We start from the raw sequence: 26,524 nt of genomic DNA on the forward strand, positions 1-26,524 counted from the left end.
TCTACCAAAAATACAAAAATTAGCTGGGCATAGTGGCACGCACCTGTAATCCCAGCTACTCAGGAGGCTGAGGCAAGAGGATTCCTTGAACCCAGGAGGCAGTGAGCCGAGATTGCGCCACTGGACTCCAGCCTGGGCAACAGAGCAAGACCCTGTCTCAAGAAAAAAAAAAAAAAAGGCCAGGCACAGTGGCTCACGCCTGTAATCCCAGCACTTTGAGAGGCCGAGGCGGGCAGATCACGAGGTCAGGAGATCGAGACCATCCTGGCTAACATGGTGAAACCCCGTCTCTACTAAAAAATGCAAAAAAATTAGCCAGGCGTGGTGGCGGGCACCTGTAATCCCAGCTACTGAGGAGGCATGAACCCGGGAGGCGGAGCTTGCAGTGAGCCGAGATTTCGCCACTGAACTCCAGCCTGGGCGACAGAGCAAGACTACGTCCCCAAAAAAAAAAAAAAAAAAAAAAGGCCTTCATGGGCTGGGTGTGGTGGCTCACAGCTGTAATCCCAGCACTTTGGGAGGCCGAGGTGAGTGGATTGCATGAGCTCAGGAGTTCAAGACCAACCTGGGCAACATAGTGAAACCCTGTCTCTACAAAGAACACACATGAGATTAGCCAGGCATAGTGGCCATTGCACTCAAGCCTGGGCAACAAGAGTGAAACTCCAAAAAAAAAAAATATATATATATACACACACACACACACACACACACGTTCCAACTGTCCTATACATTAAATTATTATTATTATTTTTTTTTTTTGAGACGGAGTCTTGCTTTGTCACCCAGGCTGGAGTGCAATGGCGAGATCTCGGCTCACTGCAAGCTCCGCCTCCCGGGTTCACGCCATTCTCCTGCCTCAGCCTCTCCGAGTAGCTGGGACTACAGGCGCCCGCCACCACGCCCGGCTAATTTTTTGTATTTTTAGTAGAGACGGGGTTTCACCGTGGTCTCGATCTCCTGACCTCGTGATCCACCCGCCTCGGCCTCCCAAAGTGCTGGGATTACAAGCGTGAGCCACCGCGCCCGGCCTTAAATAAATTTTTTAATTAATTAAAAACACTGAATTATATCAAGTATTTTTTCTGACCACAATGGAATAAAACTAGAAATTAGTAATGAGGAATTTTGGAAACTATACAAACACAGGGTAATTAAACAATATGCTCCTGAATGACCAGCGGGTCAGTGAATAAATTAAGAATTTAAGCCGGGCGCGGTGGCTCACGCTTGTAATCCCAGCACTTTGGGAGGCCGAGGCGGGCGAATCACGAGGTCAGGAGATCGAGACCACGGTGAAACCCCGTCTCTACTAAAAATACAAAAAAATTAGCCGGGCGTCGTGGTGGGCGCCTGTAGTCCCAGCTACTCGGAGAGGCTGAGGCAGGAGAATGGCGTGACCCCGGAGGCGGAGCTTGCAGTGAGCCGAGATTGCGCCACTGCACTCCAGCCTGGGCGACAGAGCGAGACTCCGTCTCAAAAAAAAAAAAAAAAAAAAAAAAAGAATTTAAATTTCTTGAAACAAATGAAAATGGAAACACAACAAAACCTATGAGATACAGTGAAAGGAATACTAAGGAAAAAGCTTATAGGCCAGGCGCGGTGGCTCATGCCTGTAATCCCAGCACTTTGGGAGGCTGAGGCTGGTGGATCACGAGGTCAGGAGTTCAAGACCAGCCTGGCCAAGATGGTGAAACCCCGTCTCTACTAAAAATACAAAAAATTAGCCAGGCACGGTGGCAGGTACCTGTAATCCCAGCTACTCGGGAGGCTGAGGCAGGAGAATTGCTTGAACTTGAAAGGCAGAGGTTGCAATGAGCCGAGATCATGCCACTGCACTCCGGCCTAGGTGACAAAGTAAGACTCCATCTCAAAAAAAAAAAAAAGAAAGAAAGAAAAAAGTTGATAGCAATGAGTGCCTACATCAAAAAAAAGTAGAGGCTGGTCGCAGTGGCTCACACCTGTAATCCCAGCACTTTAGGAGGCCCAGGTGGGCAGATCACTTGAAGTCAGGAGTTTGAGACCAGTGTGGCCAACATGGTGAAACCCCATCTCCACTAAAAATACAAAAAATTAGCTGGGCGTGATGGCAAGTGCCCGTAATTCCAGACACTCGGGAGGCTGAGGCAGAAGAATCGCTTGAACCCAGGAGGTGGAGGTTGCAGTGAGCTCCATCTCAAAAAAAAAAGTAGAAAAAGTTAAAATAAAAAGCCTAATGAAGCATCTTAAAGAATGAGAAAAGCTGCGGTGGCTCACGCCTGTAATCCTAGCACTTTGGGAGGCCGAGGCGGGTGGATCACAAGATCAGGAGTTCAAGACCAGCCTGGCCAAGATGGTGAAACTCCGTCTCTACTAAAAATACAAAAAATTAGCTGGGCGTGGTGGTGGGCACCTGTAATCCCAGCTACTTGGGAGGCTGAGGCAGAGAATTGCTTGAATCCGGGAGGTGCAGGTTGCAGTGAGCCAAGATTGCGCCACTGCACTTCAGCCTTGGTGACAGACCAAGACTCCGTCTCAAAAAAAAAAAAAAAAAAAAAAGAATGAGGAAAGCAAGAGCAAACCATACCCAGAATTAGTAGAGGAAAAGAAATAATAAAGATTGGAACAAATAAATGAAACTGAAATGAAAAAGAATACAAAAGATCAACAAAACAAAAAGTCATTTTTTTAAAAGATAAACAAAATTGACAAGGCTTTAGACAGACTAAGAAAAAGAGAAGACCAAAATAAGTAAAATCAGAGGTGGAAAAAGAGACATTGGCCGGGCATGGTGGCTCACGCCTGTAATCTCAGCACTTTGGGAGGCCGAGGCGGGTAGATCACAAGGTAAGGAGTTTGAGACCAGCCTGACCAACATGGTGAAACCCCGTCTCTACTAAAAATACAAAAATTAGCCAGGCATGGTGGTACACACCTGTAATCCTAGCTACTCAGGAGGCTGAGGCAGGAGAATCACTTGAACCTGGGAGGCGGAGGTTACAGTGAGTCAAGATCGTGCCACTGCACTCCAGCCTGGGCAACAGAGCAAGATTCCATCTCAAAAAAAAAAAAGAGAGAGAGAGACATTACAACCAATACCACAGAAATTCAAAGGATCATTAAGGCTACTATGAGCCAATAAATTGGAAAACCTAGAAGAAATGGATAAATTCCTAGATACATACAATCTACCAAGATTTAACCATGAAGAAATCCAAAACCTGAATGGACCAATAACAAGTAATGAGATCAATGCCATGATGAAAAGTCTCCCAGCAGAGCAGGCTGGGCACAGTGGCTCACTCCTGTAATCCCAGCACTTTGGGAGGCCAAGGCAGGTGGATCACTTGAGGTCAGGAGTTCCAGACCAGCCTGGCCAACATGAAGAAACCCCATCTCTACTAAAAATACAAAAATTAGCTGAGCATGGTGGTGGGCACCTCTAATTCCAGCTACTCGGAAGGCTGAAGCAGGAGAATCACTTGAACCAGGAGGCAGAGGTTGCAGTGAGCCGAGATCATACCACTGCACTCCAGCCTGGGTGACAGAGTGAGACTCCGTCTCAAAAAAAGAAAAAAGTCTCCCACCAAAGCAAAGCCCAGGACCTAATGGTCTCACTGCTGTATTTTACCAAACATTTAAAGAAGAACTAATACCAATCCTACTCAAACTATTCTGAAAAATAGAGGAGGAGAGAACACAACTAAACTCATTCTATGAGGCCAGTATTACCCTGATAACAAAAACAGGCAAAGACCTATCAAAAAAAGAAAACTAAAGGCTAAGATCTCTGATGAACATTGATGCAAAAACCCTCATCAAAATACTAGCAAACCGAATTTAACAACACATTAAAAAGATTATTCATGGCCAGGCATGAGAATTGCTTGAACCCAGGAGGTGGAGGTTGCAATGAGGTGAGATCATGCCATTGAACTCCAGCATAGGGGACAGAGCTAGACACCATCTCAAAAAAATAAATAAATAAAATAAATGAAGAAGACACACAAAAAATGCAAAGATATCCCATGTTCATGGATTGGAAGAATCAATATTGTTAAAATACCCATACTACCCAGAGTAATCTACAGATTCAATGCAGTCCCTATCAAAATACCAGTGACATTCTTCACAGAAATAGAAAAAATAATTCTAAAATTTATATGGAACCACAAAAGACACAGAATAGTCAAAGCCTTCCTCAGCAAAAAGAATAAAACTGGAAGACTCATATTACCTGACTTCAAATTATACGACAGAGCTGTAGTAACCAAAACAGCATGGCACTTGCATAAAAACAAACATATAGACCAATGGAACAGAATACAGAACCCAGAAACAAATTCATACACCTGCAGGAAACTCACTTTTAACAAAGGTGCCAAGAATATACATTGGGGAAAAAACAGTCTCTTCAGTCAGTGGTGCTGGGAAAACTGGATATCCATATGCAGAAGAATGAAACTACACCCCTATCTCTCGCCATATGCAAAAATCAAATCGAAATGTATTAAAGACTTACATCTGAGACCTCAAAGTATGAAAATATTACAAGAAAACATTGGGGAAACTCTCCAGAACATTGGACTGGGCAAAGATTTCTTGAGTAATACCCCACAAACATGGGCAACCAAAACAAAAATTGACAAATGGGATCATATAAAATTAAAAAGCTTCTGCACAGCAAAAGAAACAATCAGCCAAGTGAAGAGACAACCCACAGAATGGGAGAAAATACTTGCAAACTATCCATCTAACAAAGGATTAGCATCCATTATATAAGCAGCTCAAACAACTCAACAGGAAAAAATATGTAACAATCAGATTTTAAAATGGGCAAAAGATCTGAATAGGTATTTCCTTCCTTCCCTTCCCTTCCTTCCTTCCTTCCTTCTTTCTTTTTCTTTTCTTCTTTCTTTCTTTCTTTTGAGACATAGTCTTGCTCTGTCGCCCAGGCTGGAGTGCAGTGGTGCAGTCTGGAGTGCAGTGGCGTGATCTCAGCTCACTGCAAGCTCCACCTCCTGTGACAGGAGAAAGTTCACACCTTTCTCCTGTCCCAGCCTCTGGAGTAGCTGGGACTACTGGCACATGCCACCACACCCGGCTACTTTTTGTATTTTTTGTAGAGACAGGATTTTGCCATGTTGGCCAGGCTGGTCTCAAACTCCTAACCTCAGGTGGTCCACCTGCCTCGGGCCTCCGAAAGTGCTGGGATTACAGGCATGAGCCACCACACCCGGCCTGTATGTCTCAGGAGGCTGAGGCAGGAGAGTCGTTTGAACCTGGGAGGCAGAGGTTGCAGTGAGCCAAGATCACACCACTGCACTCCAGCCTGGGTGACAGAGGGAGACTGTGTTCCCCCCCAACTCCAAAAAAAGATATACAAATGGCAAACAGGTATATGAAAAAGTGCTCAACATCACTGATCATCAGAGAAATGCAAATCAAAACTACAGTGAGATATCTCACCCCAGTTAAAATGGCTTATATCTGAAAGACAGGCAACAATGAATCCTGGCAAGGATGTAGAGAAAAGGGAACCCTCATGTACTGTTGATGGGAATATAAATTAGTACAATCACTATGGAGCATAGTTCGGAGATTTTCAAAAAACTAAATATAAAACTACCATATAATCCCAACAATCCCACTGCTAGACATAAACCCAAAAGAAAGGAAATCATTATATCAAGGAGATATCTGCTCTCTCATATTTATTGCAGCACTATTCACAATGGCCAAGATTTGGAAGCAACCTAAGTGTCCATCAACAGATGAATGGATAAAGAACATGAGGTGTATATACACAATGGAGTACAACTTAGCTATAAAAAAGGAATGAGATGGCTGGGCACCATAACTCACACCTGTAACCCCAGTACTTTGGAAGGCCAAGGTGGGAGGAGGGCTTGAGCCCAGGAGTTTGAGGCCAACCTAGGCAACATAGTGAGACTCGGTCTCTACAAAAAAATAAATTTTAAAAAATTTAGCCAGGTGCAGTGGTGCATGCCTGTAGTCCCCACTACTTGAGAGGCTGAGGCAGGAGAATCACTTGAGCCCCGGAGACTGAGGCGGCAATGAGCCATGATTGTGCCACTGTACTCACTCAACCTGGGCAACAGAACGAGACCCTGTCTAAAAAAAAAAAAAAGAACGAGATCCTGTCATGTGCAACAACATGGATGATGGAATTGGAGACACTATGTTAAGTGAAATAAGCCAAATATAGATAGACAAACTTTGCATGTTCTCACTTTTTTGTGGGAGCTAAAAATGAAAACAGTTGAACTCATGGAGACACAGAGTAGAATGATGGTTACTGGAGGCTGGAAAGCATAGTGGGTGGGTGGGAGGGAAGTGGGGATGCTTAATTAGTACAAAAATATAGTTAGATTAAATGATTAAATGAATAAGATCTAGTATTTGATAGCACAACACAGTGAATACAGTCAACAATAACTTATTGTATATTTTAAAATAACTAGGCCAGGTGCAATGGCTCACACCTGTAATTCCAGCACTTTGGGAGGCCGAGGCGGGTGGATCATCTGAGGTCAGGAGTTCGAGACCAGCCTAGCCAACATTGTGAAACCCTGTCTCTACTAAAAATACAAAAATTAGTCGGGCATAGTGGCGGGCACCAGTAATCCCAGCTATTTGGGAGGCTGAGACAGGGAGAATTGCTTGAACCAGGGAGATGGAGGTTGCAGTGAGCTGAAATCATGCCATTGCACTCCAAACTGGTCAACAGAGCAAGACTCCATCTCAAAATAAACTAAAGTAACTAAAAGAGTATAATTGTGTCTGTAACACAGAAAGGATAAATGCAGCTGGGCACAGTGGCTCACGCCTGCAATTGCAGCACTTTAGGAGGCTGAGGCAGGAGGATCACTTGAGCCCAGGAGTTTGAGACCAGCCTGGGAAATGTAGGGAGACCCTGTTTTTAGAAAAAAAAAAATTTTTTTTTTAATTAGCTGGGCTAATTGGCACATGGTGGCACATGCTTGTGGTCCCGGCTACTTGAGAGGCTGAGGTGGGAGGATTGCTTGAGCCCAGGAGTTCAAGGCCACAGGAAGCCATGATTTCACCACTGCACTCCAGCCTTGGCAACAGAACAAGACCCTGTCTCAAAAAAAAACCAAAAAAGGTTTCAACTTAAAGTATGCTTGAGGTGATGGATATCCCACTTACCCTGATGTGATTATTACAGGTTCTGTGCCTGTATCAAAGTATCTCATGTACCCCATAAATATGTATACCTACAACATAGCCACAAAGATTAAAAATAAAAACAAAAAATTAACTGTAATCACAGCACTTTGGGAGGCTGAGGTGGGTGGATCACTTGAGGCCAGGAGTTCAAGACCAGCCTGAGCAACGTGGCGAAACCCCACGTCTACAAAAAATACAAAAATTAACTGAGTGTGGTGGTGTGCCCCTGTAGTCCCAGCTACTAGGGAGGCTGAGTTGGGAGGATCACTGGAGCCCGGAGATCGAGGCTGCAGTGAGCTGAGATTGTTCCACTGCACTCCAGCCTGAGTGACTTTTTAATTTTAATTTAAAATTTTCCATAAGTTATTGGGGTACAGGTGGTATTTGGTTACATAAATAAGCCCTTTAGTGGTGATTTGTGAGATTTTGGTGCACCCATCACCTGAGCAGTATACACTGCTCCCTATTTGTAGTCTTCTATCCCTCGCCCTCTCCCACCCTTTCCTGACTTTTTATTTTTAATTTAAAAAAAAAAATTTAATATTAAAAAAGTAAAAAAAAAAAAAAAAGGAAGGACACCATGTTTATTGATGAATATTTCTTAATCTGTCCCTTCACTGTCTAGGTTTTTCTACAGCTTCCAGTAGAGCATAACTTTGCCATGGTTGTCCATACAAAAGCAGCAGGCCGGACCAGTATCAAGGTCACTGTTCACTGCATGAACAGTTCCTCTGGGCAATTTGAGGGGAATTTGTTGGAACTCTCTGATGAAGTACAGATCCTGGTAAGCTTCCAAATCTAAATCTTATTTTCGTATATTAAGGATAAGAAAGTTATATTCTCTTACCATCAACAAAGAGCTTAGTCTGGATAGAGACAGATAATTGTTAGAGCAATTCCTGGAACAGGTTTGTACTTCCTAGATTATCATTCCTGCTAATTGCTTGTATATAGTTTTGTTTTTTGTTTTTGTTTTGTTTTGTTTTGTTTTGAGACAGAGTTTCGCTCTTGTTGCCCAGGCTGGAGTGCAATGGCACAATCTCGGCTCACCACAACCTCCATCTCCCAGGTTCAAGCAATTCTCCTGCCTCAGCCTCCCGAGTAGCATGTGCCACCAAGCCCAGTTAATTTTGTAATTTTAGTAGAGATGGGGTTTCTCCATGTTGGTCAGGCTAGTCTCAAACTCCTGACCTCAAGTGATCCGCCTGCCTCGGCCTCCCAAAGTGCTAGGATTACAGGCGTGAGCCACTGTGCCTGGCCTGTTTTTTGTTTTTGAGACAGAGTCTCGCTCTGTCGCCCAGGCTGGAGTGCAGTAGTGTGATCTCGGCTCACTGCAAGCTCCTCCTCCCGGGTTCACACCATTCTCCTGCCTCAGCCTCCCAAGTAGCTGGGACTACAGGCACCTGCCACCATGCCCGGCTAATTTTTTGTATTTTTAGTAGAGACGGGGCTTCACTGTGTTAGCCAGGATGGTCTCGATCTGACCTCATGATCTGCCCACCTCAGCCTCCCAAAGTGCTGGGATTACAGGTGTGAGCCACCATGTCCGGCTTGTTTTTTGTTTTTGAGACAGAGTCTCACTCTGTCGCCCAGGCTGGAGTGCAGTGGCACAATCTGCACTCACTTCAGGGTTCAGGTAATTCTCCCTGCCTCAGCCTCCCGAGTAGCTGGGATTACAGGCGTGCACCACCATGCCCGGCTAATTTTTGTATTTTTAGTGGAGACAGGATTTCGCCACGTTTTCCAGGCTGGTCTCAAACTCCTAACCTCAAGTGATCCACCCGCCTTGGCCTCCCAAAGTGCTAGGATTACAGACGTGAGCCACCACGCCTGGCCGCTTTTATATACTATTGACATTAGAAACTATTAGTACTTGCAGGTGAGTAGTCCAGGAAAAAAAGAAAAGAAACTATAGCACACACACTCCCTTCCACTCCCCATATCAGTAACACAAGATATGTACACCATAGTAACTAGAGAGGGATTCATTTCTGATCCACTCCACCTGACATAGATATTATAGGTCCATTAACAATTTTTATTTATTTATTTATTTATTTTGAGACAGTTTCACTCTGTCGCTTAGGCTGGAGTGCAGTAGCATGATCTCAACTCACTGCAACCTACGCCTTCCAGGTACAAGTGATTCTCCTGCCTCAGCCTCCTGAGTACCTGAGATTACAGGCACGCGCCACCATGCCCGGCTAATTTTTGTATTTTTAGTAGAGATAGAGTTTCATTATGTTGACCAGGCTGGTCTCGAACTCCTGACCTTAGGTAATCTGCCCGCCTTGACCTCCCAAAGTGCTGGGATTACAGGCATGAGCCACTGCGTCCAGCCGATATAAGTCCATTTAAATATATTCACAGTTAGGATAAAACATAATTCTAACTTTTTTTTTTTTTTTTTTTTTTTTTTTTTGAGACGGAGTCTTGCTCTGTCGCCCAGGCTGGAGTGCAGTGGCGCGATCTTGGCTCACTGCAAGCTCCTCCTCCCGGGTTCACGCCATTCTCCTGCCTCAGCCTCTCCGAGTAGCTGGGACTACAGGCGCCCGCCACCACGCCCGGCTAATTTTTTGTATTTTTGGTAGAGACGGGGTTTCACCGTGGTCTCGATCTCCTGACCTCGTGATCCGCCCGCCTCAGCCTCCCAAAGTGCTGGGATTACAAGCGTGAGCCACCGCGCCCGGCAATTCTAACTTTTGATAAGGTGTAAGAGTATGAATAGTTTCTACAGATATTCTTGGGCTAAAAGCTAAATGGCTCCGTTGTTTTTATAATTCAAAAAACAAGTTATCACTTATATGGGTCGAGTAAGTTTCACTGCCTCTGATTTTGAGACTTTTTTTTTCCTTTCCTTTTTTATTTTTTCCTTTATTTTAGCTTTGGTTCTCTGATTCCATGTGAAGTAGGGGAAAGAGCACTTTACTAGAAGGTGGAAGACCTGGATGGTGTTTCATGCTAATATTATAGGTTCTTTGTCCCAAACTTCATGTCATTTTACCAGAGCCAAAATTAGAAATTTCAAAGTAATTTTATACCTAATATCTAAATAATATGGAAGACGTGGTAAGTGTAAACTTTGCTACATGCTCAGTCCCTCAGAGTCAGAAATAGGGCTAACATTAGGTTATATCTTCTAGAATATCTAGTTATGTTTTGAGTGCCTGGTTCATTTTGGAGAGGGGTATTGTGGACGATTTTAGACTAATTAGAAGTTAGGCAGACTGTTGATTTGTAGTTGTCATTTATTTGCATGTAATCTCTTGGGGATTATACTGAAGTCCATACGTAAGTAAAAGTCATAATTTGTCTTTGCCAAAAATGAGGAAAACATTTTCTCATTATAGGTGTTTGAAAAACTCCAACTCTTCTATCCAGAGTACCAACCAGAGCAGATTCTGATGCCTATAAATTCTCAGCTCAAACTCCATACCAACAGGTAAGGAAAAGGGAGAATAAGGGAGTGCCAGGATCTAAGCTTAAGTATTTTCAGTAAAACATTGACATAGAAAGAACACCTTTGCCTTCTAGGAGGTTTTTCTAACCCCCAAATAATTTTTTGTGTGAGGTGAAATCCCATAACGTAAAACTATTATGAAGTGTAAAATTCAGTCGCATTTAGTACATTCACAATATTGTGCGTTCAGCATCTCTATCTAGTTCCAAATATTTTTATCACCACCAAAGGAGATCCCATACCTGTGAAGCAGTCACTCTTCTTTCTTTCCTCCTCGCAGCCCCTGGCAATCACTAATCTGCTTTCTATGTATGGTATTAGCTATCCTGAATGTATTTCATATAAATGGAACCACACAATATGCAACGTTTTGTGTTGGCTTTTTTTTTTTTTTGAGACAGTCTCGCTCTGTTGCCCAGGCCGGCGCACGGTGGCGCAATCTCAGCTCACTGCAACCTCCACCTCCCAGGTTCAGGCAATTCTCCTGCCTCAGCCTCCCGAGTGGCTGGGATTACAGGTGCCTGCCACCACACCTGGCTGTTTTTGTATTTTTAGTAGAGACGGAGTTTCACCATGTTGGCCAGGCTGGTCTTGAACTCCTGACCTCAGGTGATCCTCCCGCCTTGGCCTCCCAAAGTGCTGGGATTACAGAGGTGAGCCACCACACCCGGCCTAAATAATTTTTTAATGATCAATATGTAGTAAGATTTGATTTTAAAGAAATAAATATAATCCAAAGGCAGACTTTTACCTGAGGAACAAATAATTACACATGTGGAGAATGGCAAGCAGTTTTCTCGAGTACATCCCCTAACAGTAATCCTGGAAATTTTTACTCTTTTCTCTCTGGTCAGACAGGACCCCCAAAAGATGCCACTTCCTTTCCTTGTTCCCTAGGGAAGGAGCTGCCTTCGTGAGTTCTCGTGTTCTCAAGTGTTTCCCTAATTCATCCGTCATTGAGGAGGATGGTGAAGGGCTCCTGAAAGCTGGTTCCGTTGCAGGTACTGCTGTATTGGAAGTCACTTCTATAGAACCTTTTGGAGTCAACCAAACAACCATAACTGGGGTCCAGGTGAGTTCATGGACTTACTAAAAAAAACAAATAAATAAGAGTCATACCCTGGCCTTAAGAAGCAGAGTTCCTTTTTTAAAAAAACTAGAAATTTTCTTATCATGCCATTAAAGAAAAAAAGAAAAAGAAAAGAACTAGAAACTTCTGTATCATGAGAGAACGTGAACCAGAAAAAAAAAGAGAAGAAGAAACCTCTGGGAGTCAGAAATGAACCTATAAGAGGCCAGTCTTGACATGGTTATAAGCCATAAAATTAAAATGAACTTTAGAGCCCTTGTTATAAAACAGATCAGCCTGGCCGGGCGCGGTGGCTCACGCCTGTAATCCCAGCACTTTGAGGGGCTGAGGCGGGCGGATCACGAGGTCAGGAGCTCGAGACCATCCTGGCTAACACGGTGAAACCCTGTCTCTACTAAAAATGCAAAAAATTAGCCGGGCGAGGTGGCGGGCGCCTGTAGTCCCAGCTACTCAGGAGGCTGAGGCAGGAGAATGGCGTGAACCCCGGGGTGGGGGAGCCTGCAGTGAGCCAAGATCGCGCCACTGCACTCCAACCGGGGCGACAGAGAGACTCCATCTCAAAAAAAAAAAAAAAAAAAAGACAGATCAGCTTAAATTTATATGATTGTCTTCCTAGCAGCTTTGGCAAAAGGGTTGGTATCGGAGGAGTGTAGAATGATTGCTATCAAAATTGGCTGGGCTCAGTGACTCACGCCTGTAAGCCCAGCACTTTGGGAGGCGGAGTCAGGAGAATCACTTGGGTCCAGGAATTTGAGACCAGCCTGAGCAACATAATGAGACCCCCATCTCTACAAAAAAATGAAAAAAAAAAAAATAGCCAGACTTGGTGGCACATGCCTGCAGTCCTAGCTGCTTGGGAGGCTGAGGTGGAGGATCACACGAACCTAGGAGTTTGAGGCTGCAGTGTGCTGCGATTGAACTGCTGCACTGCAGCCTAGAAAACAAAGCAACAGTCTGTTTCTTTTTAAAAAATTAAGCTTTGCTACAAGAATTAAAAAATTGAGAAAAGACCTCAGAGATAAGTTAGTCTTAACATGAAAAAAAAAATTTTAGACATTAAACATCTACTATATACTATGTTGGTCTTTGTGTGTATATTATCTCTTTTAACTACCACAAAAGCCCTATGAGGTAGGCATTATTATCCCCATCTAACTGTTAACTGATAAGAAACCTGAGACCCAGAAAAGTTACATGAGGCTATGAAATGATAAAGCTATGACTCAAACCCAGGCTTCACTTACTGTATCGCAGCTCTCTTACAGTGTGAAAACACAATATAGATTGTGTTCCTGATAAGTAATTGATTATTTAACCATAAGTATTGAGCACTCTGCCTGAAATGGATGAATTATAGTCCTTTCCTCATAAAGCTCCAGCTTCTCTTCACATTCCCACAGCTTTAAAAATTAAAAACCCGGCTGGGCACAGTGGCTCACACCAATCCCAGCACTTCGGGAGGCCGAGCCGGGTGGATCACAAGGTCAGGAGTTCAAGACCAACCTGGCCAAGATGGTGAAACCCCCGTCTCTACTAAAAATACAAAAAATTAGCCAGGCGTTGTGGTGGGCGCCTGTAATCTCAGCTACTCAGGAGGCTGAGGCAGAGAATTGCTTGAACCCAGGAGGCAGGGGTTGCAGTAAGCTGAGATGGCACCACTGCACTCCAGCCTGGGCGACAGAGCAAAATTCCGTCTAAAAAAAAAAAAAAAATTAAAAACCCATTTCAAGCCGGGCACAGTGGCTCACGCCTGTAATCCCAACACTTTGGGAGGCCAAGGCGGGCAGATCACTTGAGGTCAGGAGTTTGAGACCAGCCTGGCCAACATGGTGAAACTCTGTCTCTACAAAAAATACAAAAATTAACCAGGCGTGATGGCAGATGCCTGTAATCACAGCTACCTGGGAGGCTGAGGCAGGAGAATTGCTTGAACGCGGGAGGCAGAGGTTGCAGTGAGTCAAAATCATGCCACTGCACTCCAGCCTGGTTGACAGAGTGAGATTCTGTCTCAAAAAAGTAAAGAAAAGAATTTCCTATGATGCTATGCTGTCATATTTCTTTTCACTCTGACTTAAGTCATCTTACATCAAAAGCAAACTATTTCCTATAGAAAAGAAACATCACTCTTTATCATTGATTATAAGTCTCAGAATATGGTTGCAGCACTTCTCCAGTGCATCTTTCTCTGTACCAGTAGGTTTTGTCTCCCACAGGTAGCACCGGTGACATACCTGCGAGTGAGCAGCCAATCCAAGCTATACACAGCCCAAGGAAGGACCCTGTCAGCATTTCCCTTGGGCATGTCTCTTACCTTCACTGTTCAGTTTTATAATAGTATCGGAGAGAAATTCCACACACACAATACCCAGCTTTATCTGGCTCTGAACAGGTATGGAAGTCAAAGGAATGGTATTGACACTATGGTAGAAATCTTGCATATTAGGCTAGTATTATATAGCAGCTCCAGTAAATTCCTCTCACATTCTGAATTTGGAATTTGATCTTTCTTTTGTTAAAAAAAAATTTTTTTAAGTGAGGCCAGGTGGGTGGCTCACACCTGTAATCCCAGCACTTCGGGAGGCTGAGGAGAGAGGATCACTTGGGCCCAGGAGTTCAAGACCAGCCTGGACAACATGGTGAAACCCCATCTCTACACAAATACAAAAATTAGCTGGGTGTGGTAGCGTGTGCCTGTAGTCCCAGCTACTAGGGAGGCTGAGGTGGGAGGATCACTTGAGCCCAGGAGGCGGAGGTTGCAGTGAGCAGAGATTGCGCCACTGCACCCCAGCCTGGGTGACCAATTAAGACTGTCTTAAAAAAAAAAAAAAAAAAAGACCAGACTTAGACAATGGTATTAGTTGTCACTTAAGAAAAATTTCAGGATATCTTAAATCCGTCAAGTTCTAATTCACTAAAAGATCCATAGGGCGCTAACTGGAGTATTATTATCAAAAGGTTTTACTGGAAAAAAAAAGCCTTCCTGGGAACTATACATATGAAGGTAATAGACTGATCTTTGGCCCATACTTACTTACTCTTTATTGTGGAATTCCTTCTGAACTTCTGAGCTGTTGAATATAAAATGTGGTAGGGTGTTCCCCAGAACTATTTTTTAACTATTGTCTCTTTTTAAAGATTTCTACCTTTAATGTCTACTTGCAGAGATGACTTGCTGCTTATTGGACCAGGGAATAAGAACTATACTTACATGGCCCAGGCTGTGAACAGAGGGCTGACACTTGTGGGGCTTTGGGACCGGAGACATCCAGGCATGGCAGATTATATTCCTGTTGCTGTAGAGCACGCCATTGAGCCAGACATCAAGCTTACCTTTGTTGGAGATATCATCTGCTTCAGTACTCACCTTGTCAGCCAGCATGGTATGTATACATTCCCTTTCTCAACCTTACAACTGATAGTTGTGGGGATTAAAAAGCAGTTATTTAAAAAAAAAAAAAAAAAGCAGTTACTAATCCCTTGGACTGGTGTAGTGGTTTATACCCATAATCTCAGCCCTTTGGGAGGCCAAGCTGGAGAGGTCACTTAAGGCCAGAAGTTCAAGAAAGCAACTAATCCCCTAGAATATTTTTTTCCAAATTATCTAAAATCTGAGGGACTCTCTGAGAAAGAAAATAATTTTGAGTATTTTATTATTTGTAATGTTACTGATAATTTTTAGCTTAGTGCCTGTTTCACTCAATAGCCAGCCAATTAGAAGCCAGACAGTAATTTTTATTTTTATTTTTTTTTTTTTTTGAGACGGAGTCTTTCTCTGTCCCCCAGGCTGGAGTGCAGTGGCGCGATCTCGGCTCACCGCAACCTCCACCTCCTGGGTTCACGCCATTCTCCTGCCTCAGCCTCCCGAGTAGCTGGGAATACAGGCGCCCGCCAACACGCCCGGCTAATTTTTTGTGTTTTTAGTAGAGACGGGGTTTCACCGTGTTAGCCAGGATGGTCTCGATCTCCTGACCTCGTGATCCGCCCGCCTCAGCCTCCCAAAGTGCTGGGATTACAGGCTTGAGCCACCGCGCCCGGCTCAGACAGTAATATTTATCAAGAGTCTATTTGACACATAGCTCTATTTTATATTATGTAGGTAGTGCAGGGTACTGTGTCTTCTCCTCCATTCCCAGCTTTTGAAGGAGGGTAATTACTATATTGAAGGACAGTAAAGGATAACAGGAAGGAAAGGGCAAGAAGGCTTTAGTTCTAAGAACTAGTTATGTGTATGCTATTTTGTGAGGCACATTTGAAGGCCTAAGTCCTAACATATCATCATTGTAATTAGGTTTTTTCTTTTACCAGATAAACTATACTTTTTTTTTTTTTTTTTTTTGAGACAAGAGTCTCACTCTGTCATTCAGAATGGAGTGCAGTGGCACGATCTCAACTCACTGCAACCTCTGACTCCTGGGTTCAAGCGAGTCTCCTGCCTTAGCTTCCCGAGTAGCTGGGACTACAAGCACACAACACCACACCTGGCTAATTTTTGTATTTTTTATACAAGGGGTTGGCCCCTGGCCAACTATACTCTTGAAAACAAAGCATTTCTGTCCTAAGTACTGAGTTAAAAATAAAATCATAAGCCAGGCGTGGTGGCCCATGCCTGTAATCCCAGCACTTTGGGAGGCTGAGGTGGTGGGATCGCGAGGTCAAGAGATTGAGACCATCCTGGCCAACGTGGTGAAACCACATCTCTACTAAAAATACAAAAATTAGCTTGGCATGGTGGCACACACCTGTAGTCCCAGCTACTCGGGAGGCTGAGGCAGGAGAATCGCTTGAACCTGGGAGTTGGAGGTTGCAGTGAGCCGAGATCGTGCCACTGCACTCCAGCCTGGCAACAGAGTGAGACTCCATCTCAAAATAAATAAATAAATAAAATAAAATCATAGAAAACATTTGGGAGGCCGAGACAGGCAGACCACCTGAGGTCAGGAGTTCGAGACCAGCCTGGCCAACATGGTGAAATCCTGTTTCTATTAAAAATACAAAAATTAAGTCCGGGTATAGTGGCTCACGCCTGTAACCCCAGCACTTTGGGAGGCCGAAGCAGGCGGATCACAAGGTCAGGAGTTCAAGACCATCCTGGCCAGCATGGTGAAACCCCGTCTCTACTAAAAATACAAAAATTAGCCGGGCATGATGGCACGTGCCTGTAGTCCCAGCTACTTGGGAGGCCGAGGCAGGAGAATTGCTTGAACCCAGGAGGCAGAGGTTGCAGTGAGCCAAGATCACGCCACTGCACTCCAGCCTGGGTGATGGAGCGAGACTCTGTCTCAAAAATAATAATAATAGCCGGGCGCGGTGGCTCACGCTTGTAATCCCAGCACTTTGGGAGGCCGAGGCGGGCGGATCACGAGGTCAGGAGATCGAGACCACAGTGAAACCCCGTCTCTACTAAAAATACAAAAAATTAGCCGGGCGTGGTGGTGGGCGCCTGTAGTCCCAGCTACTCGGAGAGGCTGAGGCAGGAGAATGGCGTGAACCCGGGATGCGGAGCTTGCAGTGAGCCGAGATCGCGCCACTGCACTCCAGCCTGGGCGACAGAGCGAGACTCTGTCTCCAAAAAAAAAAAAAATAATAATAATAATAATAATAATAATAATAGTTAAATTATCCCGGTGTGGTGGCATATGCCTCTGGTCCCAACTATTGGGAGGCTGAGGTGGGAAGATTGCATGAGCCCAGGAGATCAAGGCTGCAGTAAGCTATGATTGCGCTACTGCACTCCAGCCTGGATAACAGGCTGTGTCTCAAAAAAAAGAAAAGGAAATCAGTCTTTGGTTAGGAAATGAGTGTGAATTCTTTGGGTTTCCAAATATCATATCCCAAAGTGGTGTACACTGCCTGGATGTATACATCCAAGTAAAACCTGCTTGTAGTAATGTATGGCTTTGGCTTTGCAGCCTCTTCTGGTAACTATGGATATATATGTTTAGGTAAAGTGATGTAAATGTTTGACCTGACTTTAACATTAATACATATTTTGGACCTTGATACAAAGGGGCTCTATACAGCTGAATCCTCCAATGCTATAACAGCTGATTTGCAAACAACCACTACCAACATGCAATCCAGGACCAATGAGCTAAACCTACTTTAAGGTTGACAATGAGAGTTACAATCCCCTGATTATAAATCCCTTGTCAATGAAGCAGAGTATTTTTTACCGTCTCTTTTTTTTTGTTTGTTTGTTTGTTTTTTTGAGACAGAGTTTCACTCTTATCACCCAGGCTGGAGTGCAAAGGTGTGATCTTGGCTCACTTCAACCTCCGCCTTCTGGGTTCAAGTGGTTCTATTGCCTCAGCCTCTCAAGTAGCTGGAACTAGAGGCATGCGCCACCATACCTGGCTAATTTTTGTATTTTTAGCAGGATGGGGTTTCACCATGTTGGTCAGGCTGGTCTCAAACTCCTGACCTCAGGTGATCCTCCAGCCTCGGCCTCCAAAAGTGCTTGGATTACAGACGTGAGCTACCATGCCCGGCCTATTTTTTACTCTTTTTAGCTAGATTTTTGACAGGATTGTCCCATAGTCTTCCAATCTGGAATTTTGGGAGGCTTCATCATATGATGAAGGAAAGAGCCATATGTCAGGATCAGTAGTCCTGCAGGCTAAGTACAAACTCTAACCCAGTTTTTGGCATTCCTCGGCCATCTTTAGACTTAAGCCAAAATAAACAAATCCTTTCTCTTGCCAGTAGTCACTTTTTTGCAGTCTTCTTGCTGTCATCAATTAGTAGCTCAAAACAAATTTGTCCTTAGCAGCTTCTAAACAAAATTTATTCAGAAAGTTATCCCTGTATGTAAAAAGAGCTTTTCTTTTTCCTAAGGAGAACAGTTACATTCTCCAACTAAGTAGCACTTATGATTCTTTATTTTGCTGGCATGATATATGAAGAGGAGCCCCACACTGAGAAAACAGTTATCTTCAAAGCTGGCTGTTTCTCCTGGGAAGAGATATCTGCATGCTTGAAAAATTTACTGATTTGTAGTATGAATAAGTCTAGAGTGATTTATATCAAAGTCTTCAGCCAAGTGCTTTCTCTTGTCTTTTCCTAGGTGAACCTGGGATATGGATGATTTCTGCCGACAATATTCTACAGACAGACATTGTCACTGGAGTAGGAGTGGCCAGGAGTCCAGGGACTGCAATGATTTTTCATGACATCCCAGGAGTAGTGAAAACATTTCGAGAGGTAAACATAACTGTATCAGAGTTTAAGAGACTAGGGTGACTATTGCCACATATAAGGATATGCATAGAGAAAATACATCCTAGGAAAGGAAATACACTCATAAAACAGATATAAAGCCAGCCAGCAAACTTTATTGGAACACAAAGCCAAACAGTGCTTAGGATTCTTAACCAGCAGAATACTACCTGTGTTTTAAGAGATCACTGTGGGTACTGGTTGGCACTAGACAGTAGACGCCAGGGTAGAAGTTGAAAGACCATTTGGGAGTCTACTACGGTAATCCAGGTGACATATGTTGGCAGATCAGGCTGGTGACAGAGGAGGTGATAAGAAGTTGATCAGATTCTAGTTATATTTTATAGGCAGAGCCAATAGAGTTTCCTCACAGATTATATCTAGAACATAAGAAAATCCAGAATGATTCAGGTTTTTGGTTGAACAGCTGAAAGGACAGCATTACTGTCAACTGAAATGGGGAATACTGCAGGTGGAACAGTTTTGGAGGGAAAAACAGTCAGCTTTGGATATGTAAAATTGGATATGTCTATTAAATGTCAACTGGATATGTTGAGGTTGCTGGATATAAAAGTCTGGGAGTCACTGGAATAGAGATATTTAAGGCCATTAGATCACCAAAAGAATGAATGTAAAATAGAAAAAAGGCCAGGCGCAGTGGCTCACATTTATAATTCCAGCACTTTGGGAAGCCAAAGTGGGAGGATCACCTGAGGTCAGGAGTTCGAGACCAGCCTGGCCAACATGGTGAAACCCCATCACTACTAAAAATACAAAAATTAGCTGGGCCTGGTGGCTCACATCTGTAGTCCCAGCTACTCAGGAGGCTGAAGCATGAGAATCTCTTGAACCTGGGAGGTGGAGGTTTCAGTGAGCTGACATCAAGCCACTGTACTCCAGCCTGGGCAACGGAGTGAGAGTCGCTCTCAAAAAAAAAAAAAAAAAAAAAAAGGAAAAAGATCTAAGTACTAAGTTCTGGGAGCACTTCAATCTTAAGAGTTCTGATTGCCTTTTGATTAGTGGCAAATAGAAAAAGAAAGAAACAAAGGGAAAAAGGGAGCTCTGAGAGAAGAACCGATAAGAAACAATAAGAAAGACTTATAAGAAACAACCAGGCGGCCGGGTGCGGTGGCTCACGCTTGTAATCCCAGTACTTTGGGAGGCCGAGGCGGGCGGATCATGAGGTCAGGAGATCGAGACCACGGTGAAACCCCGTCTCTACTAAAAATACAAAAAATTAGCCGGGCGTGGTGGCGGGCGCCTGTAGTCCCAGCTACTCGGAGAGGCTGAGGCAGGAGAACGGCGTGAACCCGGGAGGCGGAGCTTGCAGTGAGCCGAGATCTTGCCACTGCACTCCAGCCTGGGCGACAAAAAAAAAAAAAAAAAAAACAGCCGGGCACCTGGTCCCCCTATAATCCACTTTGGAGGCCAGGAGGTGGATCACAAAGTCAGAATCTAAAACACCCTGACCAAATGGTGAAACCTCTCCACTATAAAATAAAAAATTACTGGCTGGTGGACACAATTTAATCCAACTCGGAGGCTGAGTGAGAATCGTTGAACAGGAGGCAGAGCTTTCGTGACTGAGATCACCCACTGATCCACCAGACAAAATGAGACTCTGTCTCAAAAAAAAGAAAAAAGAAAAAAAAGAAACAACCAGTGAAATAGGAGGAAAATCTAGAGATATGGGTATCCTGGAAGGCAAGTGAAGAAAGTATTTCAAGGAAAGAGGGAGTGATCAACTATCATTACTATTAATGGGTTAAGCTGAAAATTGAGAAATGACTGATTGTTTTTGCAGTATGGAGACTGGTGCTAGTGACTTTGTTGAGTTGCTTCAGCAAAGTGACCTGAGCCCGCCCCCCCACTTTTTTTGTTGTTGTTGTTGGAGACAGAATCTTGCTTTGTCGCCCAGGTTGGAGAACAATGGCTTAATCTTGGCTCACTGCAACATCTGCCTCCCGAGTTCAAGCAATTCTCGTGCCTCAGCCTCCTGAGTAGCTGGGATTACAGGCACGTGCCACTACCCCTGGCTAATTTTTGTATTTTTAGTAGAGACAGGGTTTTACCATGTTGGCCAGGCTGGTCTCGAACTACTGGCCTCATGTGATCTGCCTGCCTCGGCCTCCCAAATTGCTGGGATTATAGGCATGAGCTGCCACAGCACCCAGGCTTTTTTTTTTTTTTTTGAGATGGAGTATCGCCCTGTTGCCCAGGCTGAAATGCAGTGGTGTGATCTCAGCTCACTGCAACCTCTGCTTCCTAGGCTCAAGCTATCCTCCCACTGCAGCCTCCCTAGTAGCTGGGACTACAGGTGCACGCCACCATGCCCAGCTAATTTTTTCATTTTGTTTTGTTTTGTTTTATATTTTTGATAGAGATGACGTTTCACCATGTTGCCCAGGCTGGTCTCGAACTCCTGAGCCCAAGTGATAGGCCTGCCTCGGCCTCCCAAAGTGCTGGGATTATAGGCATGAGCACTGTGCCCAGACAGAGTGACCTGAATGAATGTTTGATTGGAGAATTGGAGAAAAGGACTTGGAGACAGAGAATATAGAAAGCTCTTTTAAGAAGTTGGGGTTAAGAGTTTGTTTTGTGGATTTTTTTTTTTTAATGAGAGAAATAGTGGATTGGGAATGATTCAGTGGAAACAGAAAATTTGATGTAAGTCAGAGGATTGCTGGAGGGAGTAGTATTCTTGAGTGGGTGAGATAGGTAAACAAGTAAAGGGATTTTTTTAATAAACTATTTTCTATTCCCTTCTTAAATATATGTAATGTCTCCTTCCTCTTTGCCCAAAGCACTTCTTTGTTCCTCTTTTTTCATTCCTCAAACATGGTAGCATAACTTTTTGTGTATCTACTATGGGCTTGGCACTTCTCATCTTTTTTTTTAAGAGACAGTGTCTCACTGTTGCCCAGGCTGGAATACAATGATGCAATCATGGCTCACTGCAGCCTCAAATTCCTGGGTTCAAGCCATCCTCCTGCCTCAGCCTCCAAAGTAGCAGGACCACAAGTGTGTGCCAGCATACCTGGCTAATTATTTTTATTTTTTTGCAGACACAGGGTCTCGCTATGTTGTCCAGGCTGGTCTCAAACTCCTGGATTCAGGTAATCTTTCTGCCTCAGCCTCCCAAAATGCTAGGATTATAGGCATGAGCCACTGCACCTGGCCATCTATTTTTTTATTTATATTTATTTATTTATTTATTTACTTATTTATTTGAGACAGGGTCTTGCTCTGTCACCCAAGCTAGAGTGTAGTGGTGCGATCTCAGATCACTGCAGCCTCCACCTCCTAGGCTCAAGTGATCCTCCCACCTCAGTCTCTCGAGTAGCTGGGACCACAGGTGCACAGCACCACACTCGGCTAATTTTGCGGTGTGTGTGTGTGTGTTTGTGTGTGTGTGTGTGTGTGTGTGTGTTTTGAGACAGAGTCTCACTCTGTCGCCCAAGTTGGAATATAGTGGCTGAATCTCAGCTCACTGCAACCTTTGCCTCCTGGATTCAAGCAATTCTCCTACCTCAGCCTCCCAAGTAGCTGGGATTACAGGCACCTATCACCACACCCAGCTAATTTTTGTATTTTAGTAGTGACAGGGTTTCACCATTTTGGCCAGGCTTGTCTCGAACTCCTGACCTCAAGTGAGCTGCCCACCTCAGCCTCCGAAAGTGCTGAGATTACAGGCATGAGCCACTGTGCCCAACCAATTTTTTGTATTTTTGGATAGATGGGGTTTCACCCTGTTGCCCAGGCTGATCTCGAACTCCTGGGCTCAAGTGTTCTACCTGCCTCAGCCTCCTGAAGTGCTGGGATTACAGGTATGTGCCACCACATCTAGCCCAGTCTTTTTTTTTTTAACATCCAGTACACCTATCACTTTTAACTGTATCACTTTTAGCTCTGCAAAGTAAATATATGGGGCATGGAGGGAGGGAGAGCATCAGGAAGAATAACTAATGGATGCTGGGCTTAATACCTGGGTGATAGGTTGATCTATGCAGCAAACCACCATGGCACACATTAACTTATGTAACAAACCTGCACATCCTGCACATGTACCCTGGAACTTAAAATAAAAGTTGAAGAAAAAAAGTATTTTCCCAACTTTGTTTTATTTATTTATTTATTTTTATAACAGCATCTCACTCTGTTGCCCAGGCTGGAGTGCAGTGGCACAATCTCTGGTCACTGCAACCTCCACCTTCCAGGTTCAAGCAATTCTCGTGCCTCAGCCTCCCAAGTAGCTAGGACTACAGGTGTGTGCTACCACACCCAGCTAATTTTTGTGTTTTTAGTAGAGACAGGGTTTTCCATGTTGGCCAGGCTGGTGTCAAACTCCTGGCCTCAAATGATCTGCCTGCCTCAGCCTCCCAAAGTGCTGGGATTACAGATATGAGTCACTGCACCCGGCCCCAACTTTATAGATGAGTAAGTTACTCAATATGTGTGCACATGGTATCTGGTGCCTTCTTTTAAGGAGCTCATAGTCTAGTGGTGACATAAACAATTACATACATGGCACAAATAATTACAATAGGCAAATAAAAGTACATGTTGTGTTTGAAGACTAATGAATAAATCAGGGTAACTTCAATACAAAATTAATAAGGGTAGAGAGGGAAAATTTGGATAACATCCAAAAAGAACTTGTATCATAAGCAGATAAGAGGTTCAAGGACAGAGGTAGCATGAAAAGAGTACTAGAAAAAGAGACTGAGAAGGGATTAGGAATCAGAAAAGCAAAGAGAAACAGTGTCATAGAAGGCAAAGGAGGAAATGGTTGTGGTGTTAGATGCTACAGGGAAGTCAAAAGGTCACTCCTATTCTAATTTGTGTACTTCGTAGAATCCTCATTTAATTATTCACTAATTAGCAGATACTCATTAAAGCCTATTAAGTGTCAGGCATTGTGCTGGCCTCCAGAAATACAAATATGAAAAAGACAAAATTCCTTTCTTTATTAAGCTATTAATGTAACTAACTTGGGTTTTAAGGTTCTTGAATTTAAAAAACCTGTGGTAATACTAAGGAGAATGTAGAGTATATTGCATTTAAATTTAAAATATTAAGGGCTGGGCATGGTGGCTCACACCTGTAATCCCAGCACTTTTTTTTTTTTTTTTTTTTTGAGACGGAGTCTTGCTCTCTCGCCCAGGCTGGAGTGCAGTGGCGCAATCTTGGCTCACTGCAAGCTCCGCCTCCCGGGTTCACGCCATTCTCCTGCCTCAGCCTCTCCAAGTAGCTGGGACTACAGGCGCCCGCCACCACGCCCGGCTAATTTTTTTTTGTATTTTTAGTAGAGACAGGGTTTCACCGTGGTCTTGATCTCCCGACCTCGTAATCCGCCCGCCTCGGCCTCCCAAAGTGCTGGGATTAAATCCCAGCACTTTTAGAGGCCGAGGTCAGTGGATCACTTGAGATCAGGAGTTCGAGACCAGCCTGGCCAACATGGTGAAATCCTGTCTCTACTAAAGGTACAAAAATCAGCCAGGTGTGGTGGCACATGCCTGCAATCCCAGCTACTTGGGAGGCTGAAGCAGGAGAACTGCTGGAATCCGGGAGGCAGAGGCTGCAGTGAGCTAAAATTGCGCCAGTGCACTGTAGCCTGGGTGACAGAGCAAGACTCCATCTCAAAACAAACAAACAAACAAAACTTACAATATAAGGCAGAACAGTACAAGTATTCTTGAGAAAAAACAATGTACTTTGAAGTTTCAGAAAAAATTGAGATTATATGCAACTAGAGACAAAGAGAAAATGTCCTAAAGAAAGTTGCAGTTGTTTTATGTTTTTGTGTGTGTGTGTTTTTGTTTTTCTTTGTTTTGTTTTGTTTTTTTGAGATGGAGTCTCACTCTGTCGCCCAGGCTGGAGTGCAATGGCACAATCTTGGCTCACTGCAGACTCTGCCTCCCGAGTTCAAGCAATTCTCCTGCCTCAGCCTCCCTGGTAGCTGGGATTACAGGCGCACTCCAACATGCCTGGCTAATTTTTGTATTTTTAGTAGAGGCGGGGTTTTGCCATGCTGGCCAGGCTGGTCTCAAACTCCTGACCTCAAGTGATCCACCCGCCTCAGCCTCCCAGAGTGCTGGGATTATATGCGTGAGCCACCGCACCTGGCCTCAAAGGCATTTTAATAGGGAGTCATACAAAGGGAAGATATGTCTGAAGGAATAATTGGACCCAAGACTTCCTTCTAGAAAAAATGTTATTTTAAGGCCAGGCGCAGTGGCTCACGCCTGTAATCCCAGCACTTTGGGAGGCCGAGGCAGGTGGATCACGAGGTCAGGAGATCGAGACCATCCTGGCTAACACGGTGAAACCCCGTCTCTACTAAATATACAAAAAATTAGCCGGGCATGGTGGCGGGCGCCTGTATTCCCAGCTACTCGGCAGGCTGAGGCAGGAGAATGGCGTGAACCCAGTGGGCGGAGCTTGCAGTGAGCCGAGATAGCGCCACTGTGCTCCAGCCTGGCTGACAGGGCGAGACTCCATCTCAAAAAAAAAAAAAAAAGAAAAAATGTTATTTTGGGCTGGGCATGGTAGTTTATTTCTGTAATCTCAGCACTTTGGGAGGCCAAGGTGGAAGGATGGCTTGCAGCCAGGAGTTCGAGACCACCTGGGGCAACATAGTGAGACCCCGTCTTTTTTTTTTTTTTTTTCCAGAGTCTCGCTCTGAGCCACCGTGCCTGGCCAAGACCCCGTCTTTTTTTGTTGTTGTTGTTGTTTTGATTCAGAGTTTCGCTCTTGTTGCCCAGGCTGGAGTGTAATGGCGCAATCTCGGCTCACTGCAACCTCCGCCTCCCAGGTTCAAGCGATTCTCCTGCCTCAGCCTCCCGAGTAGCTGGGATCACAGGCATGCACCACCAAGCCCGGCTAATTTTGTGTTTTTTTAGTAGAGGTGGGGTTTCTCCATGTTGATCAGGCCAGTCTGGAACTCCTGACCTCAGGTGATCCACCCGCCTCGGCCTCCCAGTGCTGGGATTACAGACGTGAGCCACCGCGCCCGGCCGACCCCGTCTTTCGTTGGTTAGGCATGGTGACACATACGTGTAGTCCCAGCTTCTCTAGAGGCTGAGGTAGGAGGATTGCTTGAGCCTAGGAATTTGAGGCTTCAGTCAGCCATGATCATGCCACTGCACTCCAGCCTGGGTGACAGAGCAAGACCCTGACTCAAAAAAAAAAAGATATTTTGTCTTCAAAGGCAAACAGATTTTGTTGTTCTCAAATATATGGTCATGAGATGGAATTTGTACTTGTGTGAAACAGATACTTTCGGTTAAATAAGTTATGAGGGGTGAATCCGGAAGGAATCAGATTCTCTAGGAACTTAGGTGCAGATTTTCCTTTGATTTGCTGACAGGTGGTGGTCAATGCATCATCAAGATTAATGCTCAGTTATGACCTCAAGACTTATCTCACCAATACCCTCAATTCAACTGTATTCAAGCTCTTCATTACCACTGGCAGAAATGGTGTCAATCTTAAAGGTCAGGAATCTCTTCATGGTTTCAGTGATTGTTCCTACCTTTCTCGTTTTCCCTCAATTCATTTATCCCTTC

General features: G+C 44.3%; 1 protein-coding gene across 3 annotated transcripts in view; it reads left to right on the forward strand.

The window, feature by feature from the left end:
• Positions 1-26,524, forward strand: part of NUP210L (nucleoporin 210 like) — a 150,527-nt gene that overhangs the window by 103,887 nt on the left and 20,116 nt on the right. For 2 of the 3 annotated variants that reach the window (XM_058439250.1, XM_058439251.1), the window contains exons 28-35: positions 7,817-7,975; positions 10,542-10,633; positions 11,549-11,723; positions 13,955-14,130; positions 14,904-15,121; positions 18,805-18,941; positions 22,022-22,072; positions 26,326-26,452. In XM_058439250.1, coding sequence (XP_058295233.1) covers positions 7,817-7,975; positions 10,542-10,633; positions 11,549-11,723; positions 13,955-14,130; positions 14,904-15,121; positions 18,805-18,941; positions 22,022-22,072; positions 26,326-26,452 — 1,135 coding nt within the window. The remainder of the gene's footprint in view (positions 1-7,816; positions 7,976-10,541; positions 10,634-11,548; positions 11,724-13,954; positions 14,131-14,903; positions 15,122-18,804; positions 18,942-22,021; positions 22,073-26,325; positions 26,453-26,524) is intronic. The other variant, XM_032154498.2, reaches the window with a different exon arrangement.

Source organism: Hylobates moloch, unplaced genomic scaffold (assembly GCF_009828535.3).
Source record: "Hylobates moloch isolate HMO894 unplaced genomic scaffold, HMol_V3 SCAFFOLD_5, whole genome shotgun sequence".
NCBI classification, from domain to species: Eukaryota; Metazoa; Chordata; class Mammalia; order Primates; family Hylobatidae; genus Hylobates; species Hylobates moloch.